The 22662-nt window shown below is 30.2% G+C and overlaps 1 protein-coding gene and 3 non-coding genes across 35 annotated transcripts; all 4 read left to right on the forward strand.

Annotated features, from left to right (window-relative positions):
• Positions 1-1126: 1126 nt before the first annotated feature.
• Positions 1127-15869, forward strand: LOC121174530 (exocyst complex component SEC6). Of its 32 annotated transcripts, none has more exons than XM_041013873.1 (20): positions 1130-1403; positions 1663-1778; positions 3037-3124; positions 5341-5398; positions 5563-5589; positions 5787-5894; positions 6714-6852; positions 6985-7029; positions 7867-7922; positions 8117-8225; positions 8783-8923; positions 9005-9184; positions 9338-9525; positions 9785-9960; positions 10110-10515; positions 12591-12644; positions 12949-13135; positions 13407-13575; positions 13719-13791; positions 13942-15869. In XM_041013873.1, exons 4-13 carry the CDS (start codon positions 5370-5372, stop codon positions 9389-9391), a joined length of 888 nt encoding a protein of 295 aa, XP_040869807.1. In that variant the 5' UTR covers positions 1130-1403; positions 1663-1778; positions 3037-3124; positions 5341-5369; the 3' UTR covers positions 9392-9525; positions 9785-9960; positions 10110-10515; positions 12591-12644; positions 12949-13135; positions 13407-13575; positions 13719-13791; positions 13942-15869. The 32 variants fall into 32 exon arrangements, with proteins under 32 accessions (XP_040869792.1, XP_040869807.1, XP_040869812.1 ...); XM_041013878.1 differs by having other exon boundaries at positions 14031-15869; XM_041013872.1 differs by having other exon boundaries at positions 13725-13791.
• MIR9746I (microRNA MIR9746i) lies at positions 3593-3731 on the forward strand. Its single transcript, NR_126800.1, has one exon. It is a non-coding gene; the product is annotated as a microRNA MIR9746i (primary transcript).
• MIR9746F (microRNA MIR9746f) lies at positions 11143-11252 on the forward strand. The gene has a single exon (NR_126788.1). It is a non-coding gene; the product is annotated as a microRNA MIR9746f (primary transcript).
• MIR9746G (microRNA MIR9746g) lies at positions 14746-15218 on the forward strand. Its single transcript, NR_126789.1, has one exon. It is a non-coding gene; the product is annotated as a microRNA MIR9746g (primary transcript).
• Positions 15870-22662: the final 6793 nt, after the last annotated feature.

Here is a 22662-nt window from a genome sequence, read left to right on the forward strand (position 1 = left end):
TAACCAAGGCTTAAAGGCATAAGAATGCTAGGCGTGTGTTTAATTAGTCTGATTATACTCGACATGTCATTTCAGATGATTTTTTATTTTTTTATTATCTGAATAAGTTTATTTAAGGGTTCAATAAACAAATTTTTTTGTTAAATAACTTCTAGTTTAATATTCTCTCTTTTTTTTTGTTACCTAAAGTTCAATACTCTTATTTTCCTGGGTTAGGCAAATGAACGCCGTGTACATGGATTCATGCATATCTAGGTCCAGTAGGGACACATATGATAAAACTTTCCTAATTAAATTGTGTGAAAAAAACGTGTGTTACACTAATTATGCATCATTAGTTATATGCTAAGATCAAGAATCTTTCTTTCATAGATCAAGAATCTTTTGTAACTAAAATATGTTCGAAGATTATATGAATGCTTCTTTCTTTAAAAATTTATCAATTAACTCGGAAAAAAAATTGTACTAGTAGCAAATGGATCTCTAGTTCGAATTTCGATATGATTAATTTGGGTTTGTTTGCTGTGCATGAAGTATGAGAAATTTAAGGAATGAGGAGCACAAGAATTTCCTGACGGCTGCATGGTGCGAAACAGTGGAAGGAAAACTTGGTGGTCGATTCATATGCTCGTTCGGTGCAACTCGCAACACAGTTACAAGGTCCGTGTAGGGGTATGTATAAATTACTTCGGTAAAAAAACCCGAACTGTAACTTAACCGAAAGGATTTCAAATTGTTTTAACATTTTTTATTTTATATTCTAATAGTCAAATTGATTTAGAAACCGGTTCAAAATCGAACTTATTTTAAAAAATAGTTCTGAATCGAACTAATTTTTAATCCATTTTAAGCTAGTTTAAGAGCCGAATCAGTTTCGACCTAGTTTTTGAATTATTTTTTGCAAATAAAAAATATTTAAATGAAAACCAATTCAATTAACCCAACTGGTTTTATAGAAAATTTAATTAACAGAATTGGTTTTATAAGATAATACAATTATTTTTTCGAAAAAAAATTAATTTGATTTAGGTTCGATTACAATCCAATTCACTCGGAACTGATTTTTTTTTTTTTTTAAAGTTAAAGGTTCTTACTGATTTAAGTGGTCAATGTAGGCTTTCAAGGAATTTTATTGAGATCAAACGAGCTTGTGGTTTGTGACTCTGTTTCTTTCTCTGTTTTTTGGGTAGGTCTTAATTTGGATATATATCGTGAAAGGGTGAATAATTAATCAAGGGAGCAATATATAACGGTGCACTTTCCGATGGAAGAGCCTGGAGAATTTTCTTCTCGTTTTTTTTTTTTGACAAAGATTGCAAGCAGCATAGTTCAATATTCTTATTTTCCATGGTTAGGCAAAAGAACTTCGGGGATGTGGATTCATGCATATCTGGCTCCAGCAGGTACACATGATCAAACTTTTCTAATTCAATTGTGTGGGAAGAAAAAGAACCTAACCTGTGTGTTACACTAATTATCCATCATTAGTTATATGCTAAGATCAAGAATCTTTCTTTCATGGATCAAGAATCTTTATAATTAAAATGCTTCTTTCTTTCAAAATTTATCAATTAATTTAGAGAAAAAACTGTACTGGTACGAAATGGATCTCTGGGTTGAATTTCGATATGATTAATTTGGGTTCGTTTGTTATGCATGCAGCATGAGAAATTTAAGGAATGAGGGACAGAAGAATTTCCTCATGGCTGAATGGTGTGAAAGGAAAAGTTCATAATCGATTCATGGTCCTTGGGTGCAAATCGCAACACGGTTACAAGGTACGTATCACGGCCTCGATCATTGTGTTCATGGATTTTATGGTGATGAATTGCTAGGGTTCTGAGGGTGGCCAAGGTGAGTCCAAGAGGGTTAGTCTTGGCATGCAAGGCAGAGAAACTATTCTTGAGAGGGGTGTGCGTGAGGTGAAGCAAGAAACATTAACTGATTCTGAGGGTCCTAGCCGTTGAATCAATAACATAGATCAAGAATTAGAAGAAGATCACTTTTTCTAGAGGGATTCATTTTGATTAGACTATTGACCCCAATGAGAAAAATTAAAAGAGAGACAAAATAATTGATGTGATAAATATATGATTTGACAAAAATTGAAGAGGGATAGAGAGAAAAATGGAATAAAAGTGAGATAGATGAGAAGACAGAGTTTTACCATGTTTCTGGAGGGACTTGGCAAGGATGACATGATGCTTGAAAACTAAGTCCAAAGAATTGTCCAGGGTTTTTGAAGTCATAAGGACCCTAGGCTGTGTCTTTTTTTCTATTTTTAGTTGATCTTTTCTTATATTGTGTTCTAATGAATGATTATGGATATATATAAGCGCTTTGAGAGGCATTGACTTTAATTTGGCTCACTCAATTTGGACGTATTTTTTTATCCTTGAAAATAATTAATTTACATCTAACTTATGTTTTATTACTGATTTGTTAGTTGTTGTCCAGAGTATTTCAGTGGCCAGAGACTATCCTATAACTGATTTCTTTTCATAATTTTTTCGTTGTTTTTATTCTTGCCTATGTTATAAGAATTGTTATTAAAAAATGTACCTAAGAGTATTATTACACTAATTGATGAAATTAACTGGAGATGATTAATTCAATACCTAACCGCTGTTATTTAGAATTCGTCTTATCCTTCTCTGTCTCCACTTCTTATTTAATTTTATTCCATATAGTACCTATGCATATTGTACAGACATCACAGCCTATTAAAAATCTATTTCTGTGTAAAACCAAAATTTAAGAAACCATGGTTGAAGCATCATATTCAAATTCGTGAAGTAAGTAGATTGGAAACAAGGTTCTGAAAACAAAAATATGTTGTTATGCTTTCTCTCTGTTCTCTTGATAACTGAAAGTTTTGTGCTTCCTTGCCTTCAATTGGTTTTGCTTTTCAGTTTGGTATACTAACACTAACACGTATGGCATGTTTTGTGGGAGAAAACTCATTTTTCACATAACCATATGCCTTGGTGTTTGGAACACTTTGTTTTTGGTTATAAAAGTTTTGCTTTTTAATAGGCTTGCTTGAAAAAAATTCCAGCTGAGAATGTGTTCTCCATCTTGGTTTCAATGAACAAGAGGTGGCAGCTGAGGCCACAACATTCTGGTACGTATCAATCTTAAAGTACATCCCTTGATTCTCTTCACATGTGTCTATATGGTTATGCAACAAAGTAATTGATATACTTATTAAATATGTTAGATTTTACACAAAAGATTCTTACCAAGTATCCGATGGATACGAAGGATATGGATGTCTCCATTGAATTTGTATATGAATTATTCACTAGGGTTATGAGGGAGCGTGGTGCTACCATCTGAAAAGCTATTTGGATAGTTTTGAAGAGAAAGTTAGTTACGATCAGATGTCCACTTGTTGTTACATTCATTTATTGTTTTACATTGCTTAGAGAATATATAAGGCACTCGTTGTATGAAAAGATTATTGTTCTAGGTCTAGGTTTCACCAGTTTCTTACCAATAAAATTGTGAAGAGTTCAATCCTATTTATAAATCAACAGTAATCCAATTCTGTGCTTCCATTTATGAAAACACATTCAGTTCAGTATTTAAAATATCAAGCTGTTTACGGTTATCCAATTGAGATTCAAGCACTTTTCTATGTGGCTTTAAGGTGTGTTTGAATGGAACACCTTAAATCCATGAAGAAAAGTGTTTGAATTTCAATTAGATAACCATAGACAACTTGATATGACATGAAAATATGAAAATGAGAAGTATTGAAACAGTATGTGTTTTTGGAAACACAAAATTGGATTTTTCTTGATTTATAAATTGGATTGATTTTTCACAATAATAATCTAAGAAATTGGAGAAAGCTAGAAATAAAACAATAATTTTTTCCTATGGCTAATGTCTTATTATATTATCTAAGCAAATATAAAACAATAAATGAATGCAACAACAAGATGTTGGTATCTAATAAAAATTAACTTTCTCATCAAAACTATCCAAATGAGAATTTGTGCTAACCATTAAAATATAACCGAGGATTAATGTCTCATGGCTTCTCAGAGTATGCAAGGCAGTGATTCAAAATTAAAAAAGATGGAACGCCAAATATTTACAAAAGATGTTTATTTTGAAGTCATAAGAACATTAGGTGTGTGCTTAGTTCGGCTATGTTGGACAAGTTGTTTCAGTAAACAAGTATTTTTACGTCACTTTTATCGTTGTCCAAGTAAGCTTTTAAAGCTGTACGTGTACATTAAGCCCAAAAAAACAATCGTTATACATTTTAATTAATAATAGATATAGATCCTAAAAATCAAATGTGGTTTTTTATGTCTGTGGAATTTAGATTGAATCTAACACAAAAGTAGCATTGACCAGAGATTAAGAAAGTAAATTGCTACTAATAATTTTTCCAAGTTAAAGGGTTACCTAGTTCCTTAGACATCCTAATTATAGGAATTGGCATTAGATCATTGGTGCTTCTTGTACTTGAGGGTGCTTAGTGATTAAACAGTGTCCATGTAAGCTTTTAAGGACTGTTTCTGGATACCAAGCTTAGCAGTGTAAGTGTCTCTTTTCTCTCTTTCTCTGTGTGTGTTAGAATGTGGATATTATGTCAGGTATATCAGTTGGTAATGTTGTTCTAATGAATGATTATGGATATATATAAGCGGTTTGAGAGGCATTGACTTTAATTTGGCTCACTCAATTTGCACGTATTTTTTTATCCTTGAAAATAATTAATTTACATCTAACTTATGTTTTATTACTGATTTGTTAGTTGTTGTCCAGAGTATCTTCAGTGGCCAGAGACTATCCTATAACTGATTTCTTTTCATAATTTTTTCGTTGTTTTTATTCTTTCCTATGTTATAAGAATTGTTATTAAAAAATGTACCTAAGAGTATTATTACACTAATTGATGAAATTAACTGGAGATGATTAATTCAATATCCTTCTCTGCTTTCACTTCTTATTTAATTTTATTCCATATAGTACTTATGCATATTGTGCAGACATCACAGCCTATTAAAAATATATTTCTGTGTAAAACAAAAATTTAAGAAGCCATGGTTGAAGCATCATATTCAAATTCGAGAAGTAAGTAGAGAGGAAACAAGGTTCTGAAAACAAAAATATGTTGTTATGCTTTTCCTATGTTCTCTTATAACTGAAAGTTTTGTGCTTCCTTGCATTCAATTGGTTTTGCTTTTCAGTTTGGTATACTAACAGTAAAACGTATGGCATGTTTTGTGGGAGAAAACTCATTGGCTACTATGATCTTTATTATATTAAAGAATCACTTTTTTCAATGTGCATGGAATGCTGGTGTAATGCCCTCCTTAGTTGTGTGATATACTCTTGAGCAGGGATGGATGTTGGGGAACTTGTTTGTTTGTGCCAGGTAAGAAATTTGAAAATAAAGGAACAAAAACCTTGTGGTTACAAATTATATTCCATTTCTTTAGTACAGTTGGATTTGTTGTGTTGTTAAACATAAAGTATATGCTTTAATTGTGGTATGATCTGCAACTCCCTTTTTTAATTATTCTTTTTTCTTCTATGCAGCCCACAGACTTTAGTTCGTGCTGTACGGTATGTTGTTGATAGTCAATTGCACTTTTTTTTTTCCCAGTCAGTTCATTCCCTTCATCTTGTTTTAGATGGTAGGTTGGATGATTGGAAATTCTAGATGATAGGTTGGATGATTAAAAATTCTAATCAGCCGGTAGAGGAGTTTAATCTTTCTAAAAAAATGTAATCTTATTTTCCCTTTGTTTTTCATATTCCAGGGTTGTTGAAATGCAAGAAATCCTTGATCAACAGATTGCAGAAGAAGCAGCTGAGGCTGAAGGGGATGGCGCAATGGCATCAGTTGCAAATCCTCGTAACACCGGCATGTATGTTATAATATTTTGTGATATTGAAAATCTATAACAATGGAAGCAACCCTTGCTGGCATCTTGTTATATGATTTACTTGATAGTTTTACTGCATTTGGGAAATCCTCTAAACAATTTAGGGATGCACTCATTTCTCAAAATGGTGTGTTTTTATTTTTATTTTTTCTTGATGTTTCTTTTCTAGGAGAATTTCTTTTTCCTCCATTTATGTATCTTTTTCCTTCCTTCAATAAAAGAACTTCGAGACTATTACTTCTATTAAAAATCATTTCATCTTGGAAACTATTTCTTGATACCTTTTTTATATTCAATCTTGACCGCTGCACAATCCACCATTACACGATGGTGGCTGTTTGGCCTCTGCCGTGGGGCTCCATTTGCCGTTGACAGCAGTGATACTAACTTGCTAAGTCAATAGCACAGTCCATGTGGTACTCAATTGCAATGTCACATAAAATATTGTTAGAAAACTTATCCAGATTTATCATGACACAGTTTAGAACTTTCACATGCATTCCCGTGCAATAAAAAATTGTCTTATTTCTCTCTGTTATACCTGCTTGTTTGGTCATGACTCATGAGACTTATGCTTAGATTTTTATTGTGGATATTTCCCAACATTATCATCTCTTATTATGGTCAGCCTGGTATGGGCATAGAAATAGGGTGACAAACTTATGCATTAGTTTACAATACTTTTTTTACTAATGAACCATTCCATAATTTTTTTTTACCCCATACCAAGCTGATCTGTCAGGAGAATCCTCCCAACTCTCTCTCATTACTCAAAATTCTGTTGACGCTGGTAAATTTCAGAAAATCAACAAATGCAATGGATTCTTCAAAAAATTTAACGCAGCAAAAATTGAAGGTTCAGGGGAAAGGCTATAAAGATAAATGCTATGAGCAAATAAGGAAGACTGTAGAAGGACGGTTTAACAAGCTTCTAAATGAGGTTAATTGATTTTACTGTTCTACATATTCCCTCTCCTGCTACAAATTTACAAAATATGCAGACTCCCACGTACTGCGCTCATGAGAATATGCTATTTTTTGCAACTCACTGTTGATTTAATTTATGAATCAGCTTGTGTTTGAGGACCTGAAAGCAACTTTAGAGGAAGCACGAGCAGTATGTTAGGCTGAAATTTTAGCTTCTGATCTTTTATTTTCTGTTTTCCCCACCAGGACTAAATATCTGTTTTACTTTTGTTCTCCTTCTGCTACCCTACCTCAGTTGATTACTTCTTTCATATGATAATAGAAGAATCATCGGGCATGCTAGTATTTGTATGCGAGAGAAACTAGAGATTTTTTTTAATGCTAATGTAGAGTCTGGTATGGTAAATGACTTGATCACTGTTTAGCTAACAGTAGCTGGAACTTGTTACCATGAGTGGGACCAGGATCTTGTTCTCAAACAGTGTAAACATAAATAGTTGTTCTGTAACTTATGTAGTTGTTCTGTGCTGTTCTCTTTGTGTTGTACCTTGTGTGTATCAAACACACCCTTAATCTGAAATGAATGGGGAAGGGCTTCCATATCCCATTTTAAATTTTAAATGCTGTTAACTTTATCTCCTCCATAACCCTTTTAAAAGCTGATAGTCATACAAGGCAATTCCAGAATCCTGTTTCACTTATTATATTCATATTTGTATAAGTTGATATATTATTGAGTGGATAAATATATGCTCATTTTAATCTCGTTTGTAATACATAAATTATTTCTCACCTCTCACCCTCTTCTCCCTCTCACTCTGTCAACTTTTTGAAGTGCTGAAGTCAATTATACCAACTGGTTAATGCAACGAAGTCATATTCCATAGTTCTTCTCATGATCACTTATTTACTGTATAATTCTTACTGTAATTTATTCAAAATATCATATCATTTGCAGCTTCCTGTACATGAGATCCACTTTTATTCCCTATTACTGATGGAACCTTGTTTCTTTTGTGGCATATAGATTGGGGAAGAGCTTGGAGATGTCTATGACTATGTAGCTCCCTGCTTTCCTCCAAGGTTTTCTCTATATTGAATATACTACCTTTTTAATCTTCACAGCCTTTGGACTGGCTTCTCTATGAAACACATCCTAAACCCATGCTTGAGCCTATCCGAGTCAAACTACACATTTCACTTAATCTAAACAAGTGTTTACTTTATTGGTAGAGGGCTTCTTTATGTACATGTTTTATTTGTTCTAATTCTGGCAGATACGAGATATTCCAGCTACTGGTAAATCTGTACACTGAGAGGTTTATTCAGATGCTAAGATTGCTTAGCGACAGGGCGAATGAATTAACAAACGTTGAGATATTAAAGGTATTTTTCTGGAGTTATTATTTATGTATAACATGTTACATACTTAGAAGTTAGAATGTCATTTTCTTCCTAGACAAAGGTGAGCCAGCCTTAAATTTTCCTACTCTCTAGCATATGGGAAATTAAGTTACTTGCTTTCCTATTCATCTGTATTACAGACTACGTTGTGATGTGATACTAACATAGAATGGATCAGAAAAGTAACTTACATGCTAAGAATGGAATTTTATTGCAATTCTCTCTTGTTCCGGGATCTGAGTTTGGATCCTAGAGTCAGTTTTTTGGTGAGAATTACAGTTAAAGTCTCAATTCCTGGATTAGGAGCCCTGGCCGCACTCTCTAGTCTCTACTTTCATACAATTTGTTGTACCCCTGCACTCCTCACCCACTCCCTTTTATTCTGTTATCTTTCCAATTTTTTCATCTACTTCAGCTAGAAGTCTTCATTTCTAAATTTAGTCATCATTGTTTTTCTTGTTCTCTATATTTTCTTTTTCTCCCTCTGAATGTTTTATGGGAAAATTATACATCTATGCTTATGTTTTTTTATGAATCAGGTTACTGGATGGGTGGTTGAATACCAAGATAATCTGATTGGGCTTGGAGTCGATGAGTCTCTAGCCCAAGTGTGTTCTGAGAGTGGTGCAATGGATCCTCTTATGAATTCTTATGTTGAGAGCATGCAAGCTACGACTAGGGTAATCCTAAATATCTTGTGATGTTTCTTGGGTGACTTCTTTATCACACATAAGACTAAGCTTTATTCTTAATGTTTATAGAAATGGTACTTGAATATTTTGGAGGCTGATAGAACACAGCCCCCTAAGAAAACTGAAGATGGGAAGCTATATACCCCAGCTGCTGTTGATCTCTTCAGGATACTTGGTGAGCAAGTACAAATTGTTCGGGATAATAGCACTGATCTCATGTTATACAGAATTGCCTTGGCAATCATTCAGGTAATATCAGATAAGGCATAGATGTAGCGGAACTGATGCTTATTATAAATTTATCTTTTCAAAAATTAACTCTAGGAAAATAAAGGCAAACTGGACAGAACTTGGAAGTTGGAAAGTAAAATCAAAATATCTAAATACTTGATAACATTGCAGGTGTTCTGTCACTCTTCTTTTGGTGGCCAAGAAACACAATTGCTCCCTCAATAAACCCTCACATGATATCCATATCGCGACCCAGAAACTGATGATAACTACACCCACAGATCGAGAGAAAGAGGTCACATACACCATCAAGAAACAACATTGAAAAGCCTACATGGACACCATCAAAAGTCAAATCAGTAAGAACATTTAACTTCTCAAGGAACCATCTTTCTTTTCTTCTTTGTATGGTTTTTGATGTTACTTAGGGTGTTTAATTACTGATATGACGTCGTACATGTAAGCTTTTAAAGCTGTACGTGTACATTAAGCCCAAAGAAACAATTGGTATACATTTTAATTAATAATTTTTATGGTGTTATTTTTTCTCTCTTTTGCTTTATTGTTTAACTTGATTAATTTTTGTCTGAAGTGAGATGTACGTGTGTATAATCCCAGATGATAGATGGAGGTGTTGACGCCAAAAGGGTGGTGGCAGCAGAGGAGGTGGAGACAGAGGTGTCGCGGCTTCATTACTATGGTTTAATCAATGTTCTGGTTTCTTGTAGGAAGGGTTTGAACTTTAAATATTGCTTACACAGAGAGAAGGAGTGGTGCGGCAGATCAAGAATCAGGTAAATGACTTGAATCTAACTTTTATTATTAATGATCATGAGTTAAAGATTATGAATTTCTTAACCAAGTCTAGCACTATCTTAGCTTTTTATACTGTATTCTCAAGCTATATTTTTTTCTTTTTATATATGACCATGGGGAGACTTAGAAGTGTCAAATGCTTATGAAGGGAGAAGAGCCTGTTGATTTGAGGAGATCACTTAAACTTTTCTCAGGTATACACTACACACATTGTAGTTTTTTAACTTCCCAAGGACATTTAGTAAGGGTGGAAAAATTTAAGTGTGTATAATCCCAGGTGAGAAAAAAATTACATTGTTCGTGTTACATACTCTAACAATGTGTATTTGTGTTCTACAATCAACAATTAATCTTTCTATCAAAGATAATCAGGAATCCATGTAATTTAAATGCGTTTTACGGGAATATGCATCCTTCTTCCAAAAACTGAAAGTGAAGACAACTAAACGCAGAGATAAAGAACCTTTGTCACCGTGAAGCTCGTTTGGTCTCCAGAATCAGCCTTGAAATCCTACATCGACACTCTTAAATCAGTAAGAACCTTTAACACCATGAACCATCAATCACATAATTAATAATTTTCTTTCTTTAGCTTCTTCATTTTCTTTTATTCGTTCTTTATCACTTCTTTCTTTTCCTCTTGATATGCACAAATGATATACGTAATTTGTCTGCCATTGTTATAACTTTTGCCTTTTAGATCTATTTTCTTGTCCTTGCATGTGTATATATGGTTATGCAACAAAGTAATTGATGTACTTATTAAATATGTTAGATTTTACACAAAAGATTCTTACCAAGTATCCGATGGATACGAAGGATATGGATGTCTCCATTGAATTTGTATATGAATTATTCACTAGGGTTATGAGGGAGCGTGGTGCTACATCTGAGAAGCTATTTGGATAGTTTTGAAGAGAAAGTTAGTTACGATCAGATGTCAACTTGTTGTTACATTCATTTATTGTTTTACATTGCTTAGAGAATATATAAGGCACTCGTTGTATGAAAAGATTATTGTTCTAGGTCTAGGTTTCACCAGTTTCTTACCTATAAAATTGTGAAGAGTTCAATCCTATTTATAAATCAACAGTAATCCAATTCTGTGCTTCCATTTATGAAAACACATTCAGTTCAGTATTTAAAATATCAAGCTGTTTACGGTTATCCAATTGAGATTCAAGCACTTTTCTATGTAGTTTTAAGGTGTGTTTGAATGGAACACCTTAAATCCATGAAGAAAAGTGTTTGAATCTCAATTAGATAACCATAGACAACATGATATGACATGAAAATATGAAAATCAGAAGTATTGAAACAGTATGTGTTTTTGGAAACACAAAATTGGACTTTTCTTGATTTATAAATTGGATTGATTTTTCACAATAATAATCTAAGAAATTGGAGAAAGCTAGAAATAAGACAATAGTTTTTTCCTATGGCTAATGTCTTATTATATTATCTAAGTAAATATAAAACAATAAATGAATGCAACAAGATGTTGACATCTAATAAAAATTAACTTTCTCATCAAAACTATCCAAATGATAATTTGTGCTAACCATGAAAATATAACCGAGGATTAATGTCTCATGGCTTCTCAGAGTATGCAAGGCAGTGATTCAAAATTAAAAAAGATGGAACGCCAAATATTTACAAAAGATGTTTATTTTGAAGTCATGAGAACATTAGGTGTGTGCTTAGTTCGGCTATGTTGGACAAGTTGTTTCCATTAGTTTTTAATTTTTTTATTAACTAAAAAAACTTGTTAGTTGTTCAGTAAACAAGTATTTTTACGTAACTTTTATCGTTGTCCAAGTAAGCTTTTAAAGCTGTACATGTACACTAAGCCCAAAAAAACAATCGTTATACATTTTAATTAATAATAGATATAGATCCTAAAAATCAAATGTGGTTTTTTATGTCTGTGGAATTTAGATTGAATCTAACACAAAAGTAGCATTGACCAGAGATTAAGAAAGTAAACTGCTAGTAAAAAAATTTCCAAGTTAAAGGGTTACCTAGTTCCTTAGACATCCTAATTATAGGAATTGGCATTAGATCATTGGTGCTTCTTGTACTTGAGGGTGCTTAGTGATTAAACAGTGTCCATGTAAGCTTTTAAGGACTGTTTCTGGAGACCAAGCTTAGCAGTGTAAGTGTCTCTTTTCTCTCTTTCTCTGTGTGTGTTAGAATGTGGATATTATGTCAGGTATATCAGTTGGTAATGTTGTTCTAATTAATGATTATGGATATATATAAGCGGTTTGAGAGGCATTGACTTTAATTTGGCTCACTCAATTTGCACGTATTTTTTTATCCTTGAAAATAATTAATTTACATCTAACTTATGTTTTATTACTGATTTGTTAGTTGTTGTCCAGAGTATCTTCAGTGGCCAGAGACTATCCTATAACTGATTTCTTTTCATAATTTTTTCGTTGTTTTTATTCTTTCCTATGTTATAAGAATTGTTATTAAAAAATGTACCTAAGAGTATTATTACACTAATTGATGAAATTAACTGGAGATGATTAATTCAATATCCTTCTTTGTCTTCTCTTCTTATTTAATTTTATTCCATATAGTACTTATGCATATTGTGCAGACATCACAACCTATTCAATGAACAAGAGGGGGCAGCTGAGGCCACAACATTCTGGTACGTATCAATTTTAAAGTACATCCCTTGATTCTCTTCACATGTTTTCTTCAATCATGGTATTAATTTAATCCCTTGATTCTACTGCTAATGAGGCACCTGAACATGACAGAACAACCTGTGAGCAGCATCAGAAAGTGCTCAACTTTTGCACAATCATCTGTTAATGTGATTGCTATTAATTATTCATATGGCTATGTTAGATAAATAATTGGATTATAAAAAATATTTGTTAATAACAATCTTATCATAGATAAAGATATCTAAATAAAATCTAAATATCTAAAACTTGATAACATTGCAGGTGTTCTGTCACTCTTCTTTTGGTGGCCAAGAAACACAATTGCTCCCTCAATAACCCTCACATGATATTCATATCGCCACCCAGAAACTGATGATAACTAGACCCACAGATCGAGAGAAAGAGGACGCATACACCATCAAGAAACAACTTTGAAAAGCCTACATGGACACCGTGAAAAGTCAAATCAGTAAGAACATTTAACTTCTCATGGAACCATCTTTCTTTTTTTCTTTGTATGGTTCTTGATGTTAATTAGGGTGTTTAATTACTGATATGACGTTGTACATGTAAGCTTTTAAATCTGTACGTGTACATTAAGCCCAAAGAAACAATTGGTATACATTTTAATTAATAATTTTTATGGTGTTACTTTTTCTTTCTCTTTTGCTCTATTGTTTACTATTGTTTCACTTGATTAATTCTTGTCTGAAGTGAGATGTACATGTGTATAATCCCAGATGATAGATGGAGGTGTTGACGCCAAAAGGGTGGTGGCAGCAGAGGAGGTGGAGACGGCGGTGCCGCGGCTTCATTACTAATCAATGTTCTTGTTTCTTGTAGGAAGGGTTTGAACTTTGGATATTGCTTACACAGAGAAAAGGAGTGGTGCAGCAGATCAAGAATCAGGTAAATGACTTGAATCTAACTTTTATTATTAATGATCATGAGTTAAAGATTATGAATTTCTTAACCAAGTCTAGGACTATCTTAGCTTTTTATACGGTATTCTCAAGCTATATTTGTTTGTTTTTATATATGACCATGGGGAGACTTAGAAGTGTCAAATGCTTACGAAGGGAGAAGAGCCTGTTGAATTGAGGAGACCACGGTAACTTTTCTCAGGTATACACTACACACATTATAATTTTTTAACTTCCCAAGGACATTTAGTAAGGGTGGAAAAATTTAAGTGTGTACAATCCCAGGTGAGAAAAAATTTACATTGTTCGTGTTACATACTCTAACTATGTGTATTTGTGTTCTACAATCAAGATATAATCTTTCTATCAAGGATAATCACCAATCTATGTAATTTAAATGCGTTTTCCGGGAATATGCATCCTTCTTCCAAAAACTGAAAGTGAAGACAAGTAAATGCAGAGAGAAAGAACCTTTAACACCATGAAGCTCCTTTGGTCTCCAGAATCATCCTTGAAATCCTATATCGACACTGTTAAATCAGTAAGAACCTTTAACATCATGAATCACATAATTAATAATTTTCTTTCTTTAGCTTCTTCATTTTGTTTTATTCTTTCTTTATCACTTTCTTTTCCTCTTGATATGCACAAATGATATATACGTAATTTGTTTTCCATTGTTATAACTTTTGCCTTTTAGATCTATTTTCTTGTCCTTGCATGTGTATATATGGTTATGCAACAAAGTAATTCATATACTTTATTAAATATGTTAGTTTTCACTTAAAAGATTCGTACCAAATATCCAATGGATAAGAAGGATATGGATGTCTCCATTGAATATGTATATGAATTATTCACTAGGGTTTTGAGGGAGCGTGACCATCTAAGAAGCTATTTGGATAATTTTGAAGAGAAAGTTAGTTATGATGAGATGTCCATTTGTTGTTGCAGTCATTTATTGTTTTACATTGCTTAGAGAATATATAAGGCACTTGTTGTATGCAAAGATTATTGTTCTAGGTTTAGGTTTCACCAGTTTTTTATACCTAAATAAAATTGTGAAGAGTTCAATCCAATTTATAAATCAACAATAATTCAATTTTGTGCTTCCATTAATGAAAACAAATTCAGTATTTCAAATATCAAGTTGTTTATGGTTATTCAATTGAGATTCAAGCACTTTTCTATGTGGCTTTAAGGTGTGTTTTATTGCATGAGCAAGATGTTGAATGCAGGGGGTTCATAAAACAAATTGTCAAACTTTTGCATACCTTAAGCTCTCATCTGAGAAGTTATTTTTTGACGGATTTGAAGTAACTTAACTAAATATATCACCTTAAAACAGAGCAGTACTCATCTATTGTTATTACTATTGCAGTGCAACAAATTTAATGTTAGAAGAATGACATTAAACTTGTTGTGTATAGTATTTGAGTACTCTTCTATTTTGAAGCAATATATGTGGTTAAGTTGTTTCAAATCCAACCTAAAATAGTTTAGCTTAAGACATGCAATTGTTTGACAATTTGTTCTATTAATTCATTGCATTCAACATTTTGCTTAAGCAATTACATGGAACACCTTAAATCCATGAAGAAAAGTGTTTGAATCTCAATTAGATAATCATAGACAACTTGATGACATAAAAAATATGAAAATAAGAAGTATTGAAGCAGTGTGTGTTTTTGGAAACACAAAATTGGATTTTTCTTGATTTATAAATTGGATTGAACTTTCACGATAATAATCTAAGAAACTGAAGAAATCTAAAACTAAATCAATAAAAAATAAAAACTATATAAAAATAAGAAACTAGTTGACATGTTGTGCATATAGGTTATGCTAAAAACCTGGCAGCCTCAACCATGTAATGTTGGATGTTTCGAAGTCAATAACAATAAAACTTAGACAAGAGTAAGAGATTAGACCTAGTAGCCTCATCCAGCACAACCTGAAAATCGAGAGTAAAATATATTAATCCTTAGAAAATAGATAAAATGTACTAAATTATCAATGCATAATAAATTAAAATAAAACATAATTAAAGGACAAAATAATTGCCTAATTACTATAATTATGTAAATGCTATAATTTCCTAATTTAAGGACAAAATTACCATAATTAAAGACATCTCCAATATCTAACAATGTTCATTCTACTCACAGAAAAATAAGCAAATAAAGTTTTAACCTCCATTTAAGTCTGCACATGTACGCTAAAGATTTGGAAATTTGTATTGAATATTAGAATATTTTGATTACATTGTTTGAGATTTTAGAAGTAAGCAGCAGTATCTCTTTTATCTTATTTATAGTCGTTTCAGATTTATTTACATTAATGAGCAATAATAAGAAATGTAAATCCCCAAGTACTAATCGTCACTATACATGAATCTGGCTATTCTAGTATCCTGGACATCAATTCCTAAAAATATAATCAATTTCCAACAATCATCATAACATTTGGTATGTCATTTAAGTTACCAAGACGAATAACCTTTTAGGAGTATTCCATATAGTATAAATAATAAACAATATATCAATATTTAAGCAATAAAATAAATAAGAGATACTATTGAAGTTGAAGGAAGAATAAGACCACCAGGAGATAATTGAGAGATAATCTCCTCTTAATTGGCAAGAGATTAAAAAGGAAAGAATATACAGGAAAACCTAAAATAATGAAAAGAATATTCTCCTAGCTGTACTGGAATTGGAAATCTGAATGAATCTCCAAAATTAATGGACAATCACCAACAATATGATATCATACAGCTTGTTCTTAGTAACAAATATAAAGTTGAAAAAGGAAAAACTATAAAAATTTCAAAGTAGAATATGTTAAATGCCTAAAAGTAATATATATTAAACCTAAAAAAATATGATATTTTGTTACAGAGAAAAGAGAAGAAACTACAGTGAGAGAGGTGGGTTTAATCTAAAATAATTATTAAAATATAAAAAAAATTAATTTAAAGTAATTATATATGTGTGTGTGCATAAATATTGTAAATTTGAAAAAAAATCAAAAAATTATATTGATAGATACTAATTGATATTATAAAACATGTTACAGATTTAAATAATACAAGTTATTTGGTTTCACAACTTCATCTTCACTTGCCTGCTTGCAAGAGAATGTAGCTTTTATATAAGCATTAAATAGTAATATTTAATAATATTATAAATGTAATTAATAATCATGCATATATTTAATGTTATTAATGTAGCTTTTATATAAGCATTAAATATTAATATCTAATAACATTATAAATATAAAATTTATGGAATATAACATATTTAATAAATGCAATATGTAATTTAATACATGTATTTATATATTTTATGTTATTAATGTAGTATTTATTATAATTATTAAATGTCATTTATAATTAAATTTATTATTAATATTTAAAAACAATTTTTATCAAATAAAATATTTTATTAAAATTAATAAACATAAATTTTAAATGATAATAAATTTAAATTAATATATTATATTTATTAAATATATGTGGAACATTATATATGTTTCTTAGTTCATGTGGTCTAAAAATAATAATATATACGTTTCTTAAGTTCAATTAATATATTATATTTTTTTAATATCATTATAAATATATTGTCAAATTATATATGTATATATATTTGATAAATATTACTATATAAGTTGAAAATATGTTTATTCATATATTTATACGAATTATATGAATACTTGTGTCGAATGTATGTTTTACTTTTTAATTAGGTAAATTAAAAAATATTTAAAATTTCAAATGTATATTAATATAACACAAGTTGATATAAAACACATTAATTATTTACCATATAAAGGAAATAGAAATTAAAGATATTGTAAATGGATTCAAAACTACTCTAAAACCTAATATTAAGTCTATAAGTATTGCTATGCTATGCAATGGTTGATCAAAACTTTATAATACTGAAAACAAAGTTACATACATATTCAAGATAAGAGATGGAACAAAAGAAAGTTTTGACTATGGTCTTATTTGTTATGGCTCATGGTTTATTGGCAATAACAGTCCATGCATCTCAACAACTTCCTGCAGCATGCGATTGGTATGAATCATTAATTGACACTTGTAAGTCTGCTTTGCTTACAGCAGGATTTGGGTTCAATCCAACTAGTGATTGTTGTTACGAATCATATTATGCATTTAATCATGCCATGTTTGACAAAACTGGTAAAGCTATAATAAATATGTGCAATTGTTTTCAGTTTGCTACGAAATCATTAAAGTATGACCCATATAAAATTATAGGACTTCCTCACACATGCGGGATTAAAATTTCTTTTCCTATTAGCATGTGTGTATTTTGGCCAACTGTCCCTCTGACCCTTGTACCAAAACAATAGAATGACTTATGTATCTAATAAAGTACTTGCGTTTTCTTGGGAGAGTTGTTTTGGATGGATTATAAACTCGAGTTTTTTTTAGAGTATTGTGTCAGGTTAACAATATTTCTTGTGTGTTTTGTTGACATTGACGAACATGAGTTTTTGCTATATATTGAGGCATCAAGATTTTGTAGAAAGTAAAATAAAAAATTAGAAACTAATGTAAGACTCTAAACCTCAACTAAGAGCAATTCTATTATGTATGAGAGTTTAGATACACGAAGGAAGTGTGATCCTTTGCGATTCAGTTATATTATATGTCTTGCTTATATTATATGTCTTGCTTTTCAAAAAACAAATAGTATGTCATCGATCTATTCCAACATAAGTATCATTTTAAATTGTTTCACCGAAATCAAAAAAGTTAATAAATAAATGAAAATGAGTAATTATTTTATAAAATTAACTTTAATAAATAAATAAAAATATTAATATTAAATTGAAAAATTAAAATAATATTTATTTGGGATATTGATGGCAAACAACAATTAAGTTTATATTAAAAAGGTAAATGTAGCATTTATTTTGCTAACATGCTCACACATCAGTTTTAGTTGGAGTATATTACTTACACCCAAATATTTTGGAAAAAAAAATATTTTCTTTCTTATTTTATTTCAGCGGTAGTTTTGAATTCTCTCAAATTCAATTAAAATAATTTTTATTCTTTCTCCTCTTTCCCCTCTATCACATACTGTATTGTGCATTTCCCTTAATTTTTTTAACGCTTTCATCTTCTCTCCCCCACCACTGTGGATATGCCACCGACAGCAAGCGCGTTTCCGATCCGCAATGTCTCCCTCTCGGTGTTCTTCACGAGATCCCTAAGTCAAGAATGTGTCCGGGTCCAAATCCCTCAACCATTCTCTCCCAGGCACAAGAAGAGGTTGAATTGTGTTTTTTTAAAAAAAAACTTCTTACCCCATTGTCCGGAAGCTCTTCGCTATGCGAAGGTATGAGGGAGGGAAATTGTACGCAGCCTTACCCTTGCATATGCAAAGAGACTGTTTCCAGATTCGAACCCATGACCAACAAGTCACCAAGGCACAACTTTACCGCTGCACCAGGGCTCGCCCTCTGAATTGTGTTTTTTAAATTTTAAAATTTTTTTTAATATTGTAAAACATGTTTATTGTCTAATGAATATAAAAGATCAGATGATGAGAAAAACATTTTTCTTTAGAAAGAAGATGTAAAATCTAAAAATAAATTTAAAACTCTTTGTCAGTCAAACAAAAAAGCACACAAAAAATTTATATTAAATCGTTTCAACCTTAAGATTATATATATTCAATTCTTGATAATCACGAGTTTTTATCAACTTATCAAAGTTATAAGTATTGTTTGCAGTCACTTCTAACTCTTAAATGTATAAGTTCTACCCTAAGCTTGATTTAAATCCAATATTCTTTATTATATCAAGCCATTGTTGACTCTAAACAAATCAATAAGATTTGTCTAAAGGTTGTTCACTGACTAAAGAATGATCGTCCAACATAAAAATATATCACTTAGCACTTTTAGTCATTTCACTCAAGGTATATAAGGTGATTTAAGAGTTTTTATATCTTTATGAGAATATACAAAAAGTTTTGCAAGAAAAAATGAAAGAATGATTCATATAGATGAATTGTGTCTTGTTTCTTCAAAGCTTCTTCTATACATAATTTTTATCTTCAAGTATCTATTGTCTCTTAACGGTTGGATTTTTTCTTCGCTTGATGTCTTTAGTCCGTTGGAGCATTTGATACTTGTATTAAATGCACATTCTTTCATCATGCATAGTTCATGCTGATAGGATAGTGTGTCTATACTACAGTAGGAAAGTCATTACTTTCATCATAACACACTTGCAACAATAGAGCACGCCTTGAGGATTAGCATCTTCTAGATTATGAACTTCTTTTATTTTTCATAGGACTTTGATAGGTCCTAGAATTTTTTCTACATGAAAGAATCTCTGACATAGAATATTAAGTGAACGTCTTAAATATATTATTTAAATTTTATATAAGATCGATGAGTGTATTGTTTGAAAAACTTGAAATGCACATAAACAAATCATGATTTGATAGTATATGAGGTGCAACTTTTAGGAGTCTTGATTCGTCTATAAGACATAAATATTTTTTGACTTAACAACTAATTTATTAAATCATAAGAGCTCAATAAAATTATATGTTGAAATAGCTAAAATACATAAAATGATATAAATTCACATATTTATATAATGATTTTATATAAATTTCTATTTTATTTTATGATAACATATTTTTTTATGTATTCTAATTTTATTTTTCAATTAATTTAAATTCTTGTAATTTTTTTCTAGACATATTTTTTTATTACATTTGTTATAATAAAATATTTTTATTATAATTTTATCGTGTTAATTAGTAATAGTGAAAATGAATCCTATAATATAAAGTTATTAAAAAAACAAAATACATCATTTATCATTATTCCTATAAAAAATAACAATTATCATTATGAATTTCATAAAGTATAATGTTGAAAAAAAAAATATTATAAACAATATAATGATTAAAATAAAATAGTGTAATATAAAAAAATGTAGGAGGAATGAGTGGAAAAAACAAATAAATAATAAGTCCATTTTTAACGGTAATAAGAAGATTTAATTCATATTATAAGGATAAAAATGAAATAAAATATATAAAAAACTAGAAGTTAGAAATAAGTATTTAAAAAAATGTTACTTCAAATAGTGTTTCAAAAAAGTTAAAAGTTATTAAACAAAACTTGTTTATCACCAATGAAATAAATTTTTCAGTTAATAAAAAAGTTTCACCAAAAAAGGTTAGTAAAAAAAGTTACAAGTCACATGAAATGGCTTGGTGAAAGCATATACATATAGCTGAAAGCTAGCTTAATGAATCATAAGTGATTGATACTATTATCTATTGAAATAGGTAAAAAAAAAAAAAAATATATATATATATATATAAAATGATATAAATAGACACATTTATGTTATATTTTTATATAAATTTTAATCTTATTTTATTGATAAAATATATTTTTGGGTATTTACAATTTTAGTTTTTAATTAATTTTAAACACTTATAATTTTTTATTTATAGATCAATTATTTTAATTATATTTTTTCTTTCAGTTATTATATTATTAAAAAATATAAAATAAAATAAACTTATTATCTAAAATATAAATATCTTGAAGTATAATTTGGAATAATAAAATAAATATTGTAAGTAGTACAATGATTGAAATAATTAGTGTAATATAAAAATTACCAAAAAATAATAATAAAGTAAAATAAAATAAAACTATTATATGTTATTATCAATATCTTAAATGATATAAAGATAAAAATGGGAAGACAGACCCTATCTTATATAAAAAAAAGGGTAAAAAAATAAAACATTACCTTATATAGAAAGTATTAAAAAGAAAACCTTATAAATGTTGGAGGACAAAAAGAAAATAAAAATAAAAAGTTAACTAACATTTTAATTTTTTTACTAAAAGTAACGTTTCATAAAAATTAAGAAACTATTAAAAAACTTATTTATCAATCAAATAAGTTTTTAATTAAAAAATTAAAAATTAATTGAGATATGTTGTTAAACATATTAGTAAGGAGTTGCAAATCTAATACACAAATAAAATATGATTTTATTGATAAAAAATACAAGATGAAATCATATTTTTATGGTATATTTTTTGGTGTCCTTCTAAGATGAAACACCAATGAAAAGGATATATTTAAAATAATAGAAATAGGATTGAGAATAATAGCAGCTTGTGGGCTTTTCGCTCGCAATGGGTCGAGGAAGATCCAGTACAAGGTCATACTTGTGGGCTTACACTTTAGTCAAAGTTGGGTTTTTCTTGACCCAGCCTCATTATTTAAGTATTTATATGAAGGTATTTTTCGTATTTTTCTCTATATATTAAAAATCGATCAGTAATTATGACTATACGTAGATCAATATCAAAGTTCGAAATTAGATATATTTGAAGGTAAATTTCTCAAATTAGGTTACTTTTAAAAATTAATTCTCAAAAGGGGGCTGTTTTGAAACTTTTTTTAAGGGAGGCCTTTTATTAGTGGTAACTTAATTACATGGATATGCAAGAAGCAAGGTTCAACTACATTATCCACTACTGAAGCTGAATATATGTTAGCAACAAGTTGTTGTGCTTAACTTCTTTGAATAAAGAACTAGCTTGAAGACTACAACATCTGTGAGAAGAGTAAAATTCCCACCTATTGTGATAATAAAGTCGTTATTAGTCTTTCTAAAAATCCAACATTGCATTCTAGAGCTAAGCATATAGATATTAAGCATCATTTCATAAGAGATCATGTTTAGAATGGGACAGTGGATTTACAATTTGTACCCACTAATGATCAGCTTGTTGATATTTCACAAAATCATTGACTGAGGAGAGGTTAACTTTGCTAAGAAATGACCTTTAAATGGTGTTTATTAATCAATGAATTAATATCTATACGTCGTCCACTATTGCATTAGAGGACCTATCATCTAATGAGTATAAGCAAACATATACAACGTTCAACATATGGATGCTCACTCATGCATTTATTACTATTATGTAAACACAACATTTTTTAATAAGACGTTGTAACGCTTTTTGCTGA

The sequence above is a fragment of the Glycine max genome, chromosome 3, assembly GCF_000004515.6.
Source record: "Glycine max cultivar Williams 82 chromosome 3, Glycine_max_v4.0, whole genome shotgun sequence".
NCBI classification, from domain to species: Eukaryota; Viridiplantae; Streptophyta; class Magnoliopsida; order Fabales; family Fabaceae; genus Glycine; species Glycine max.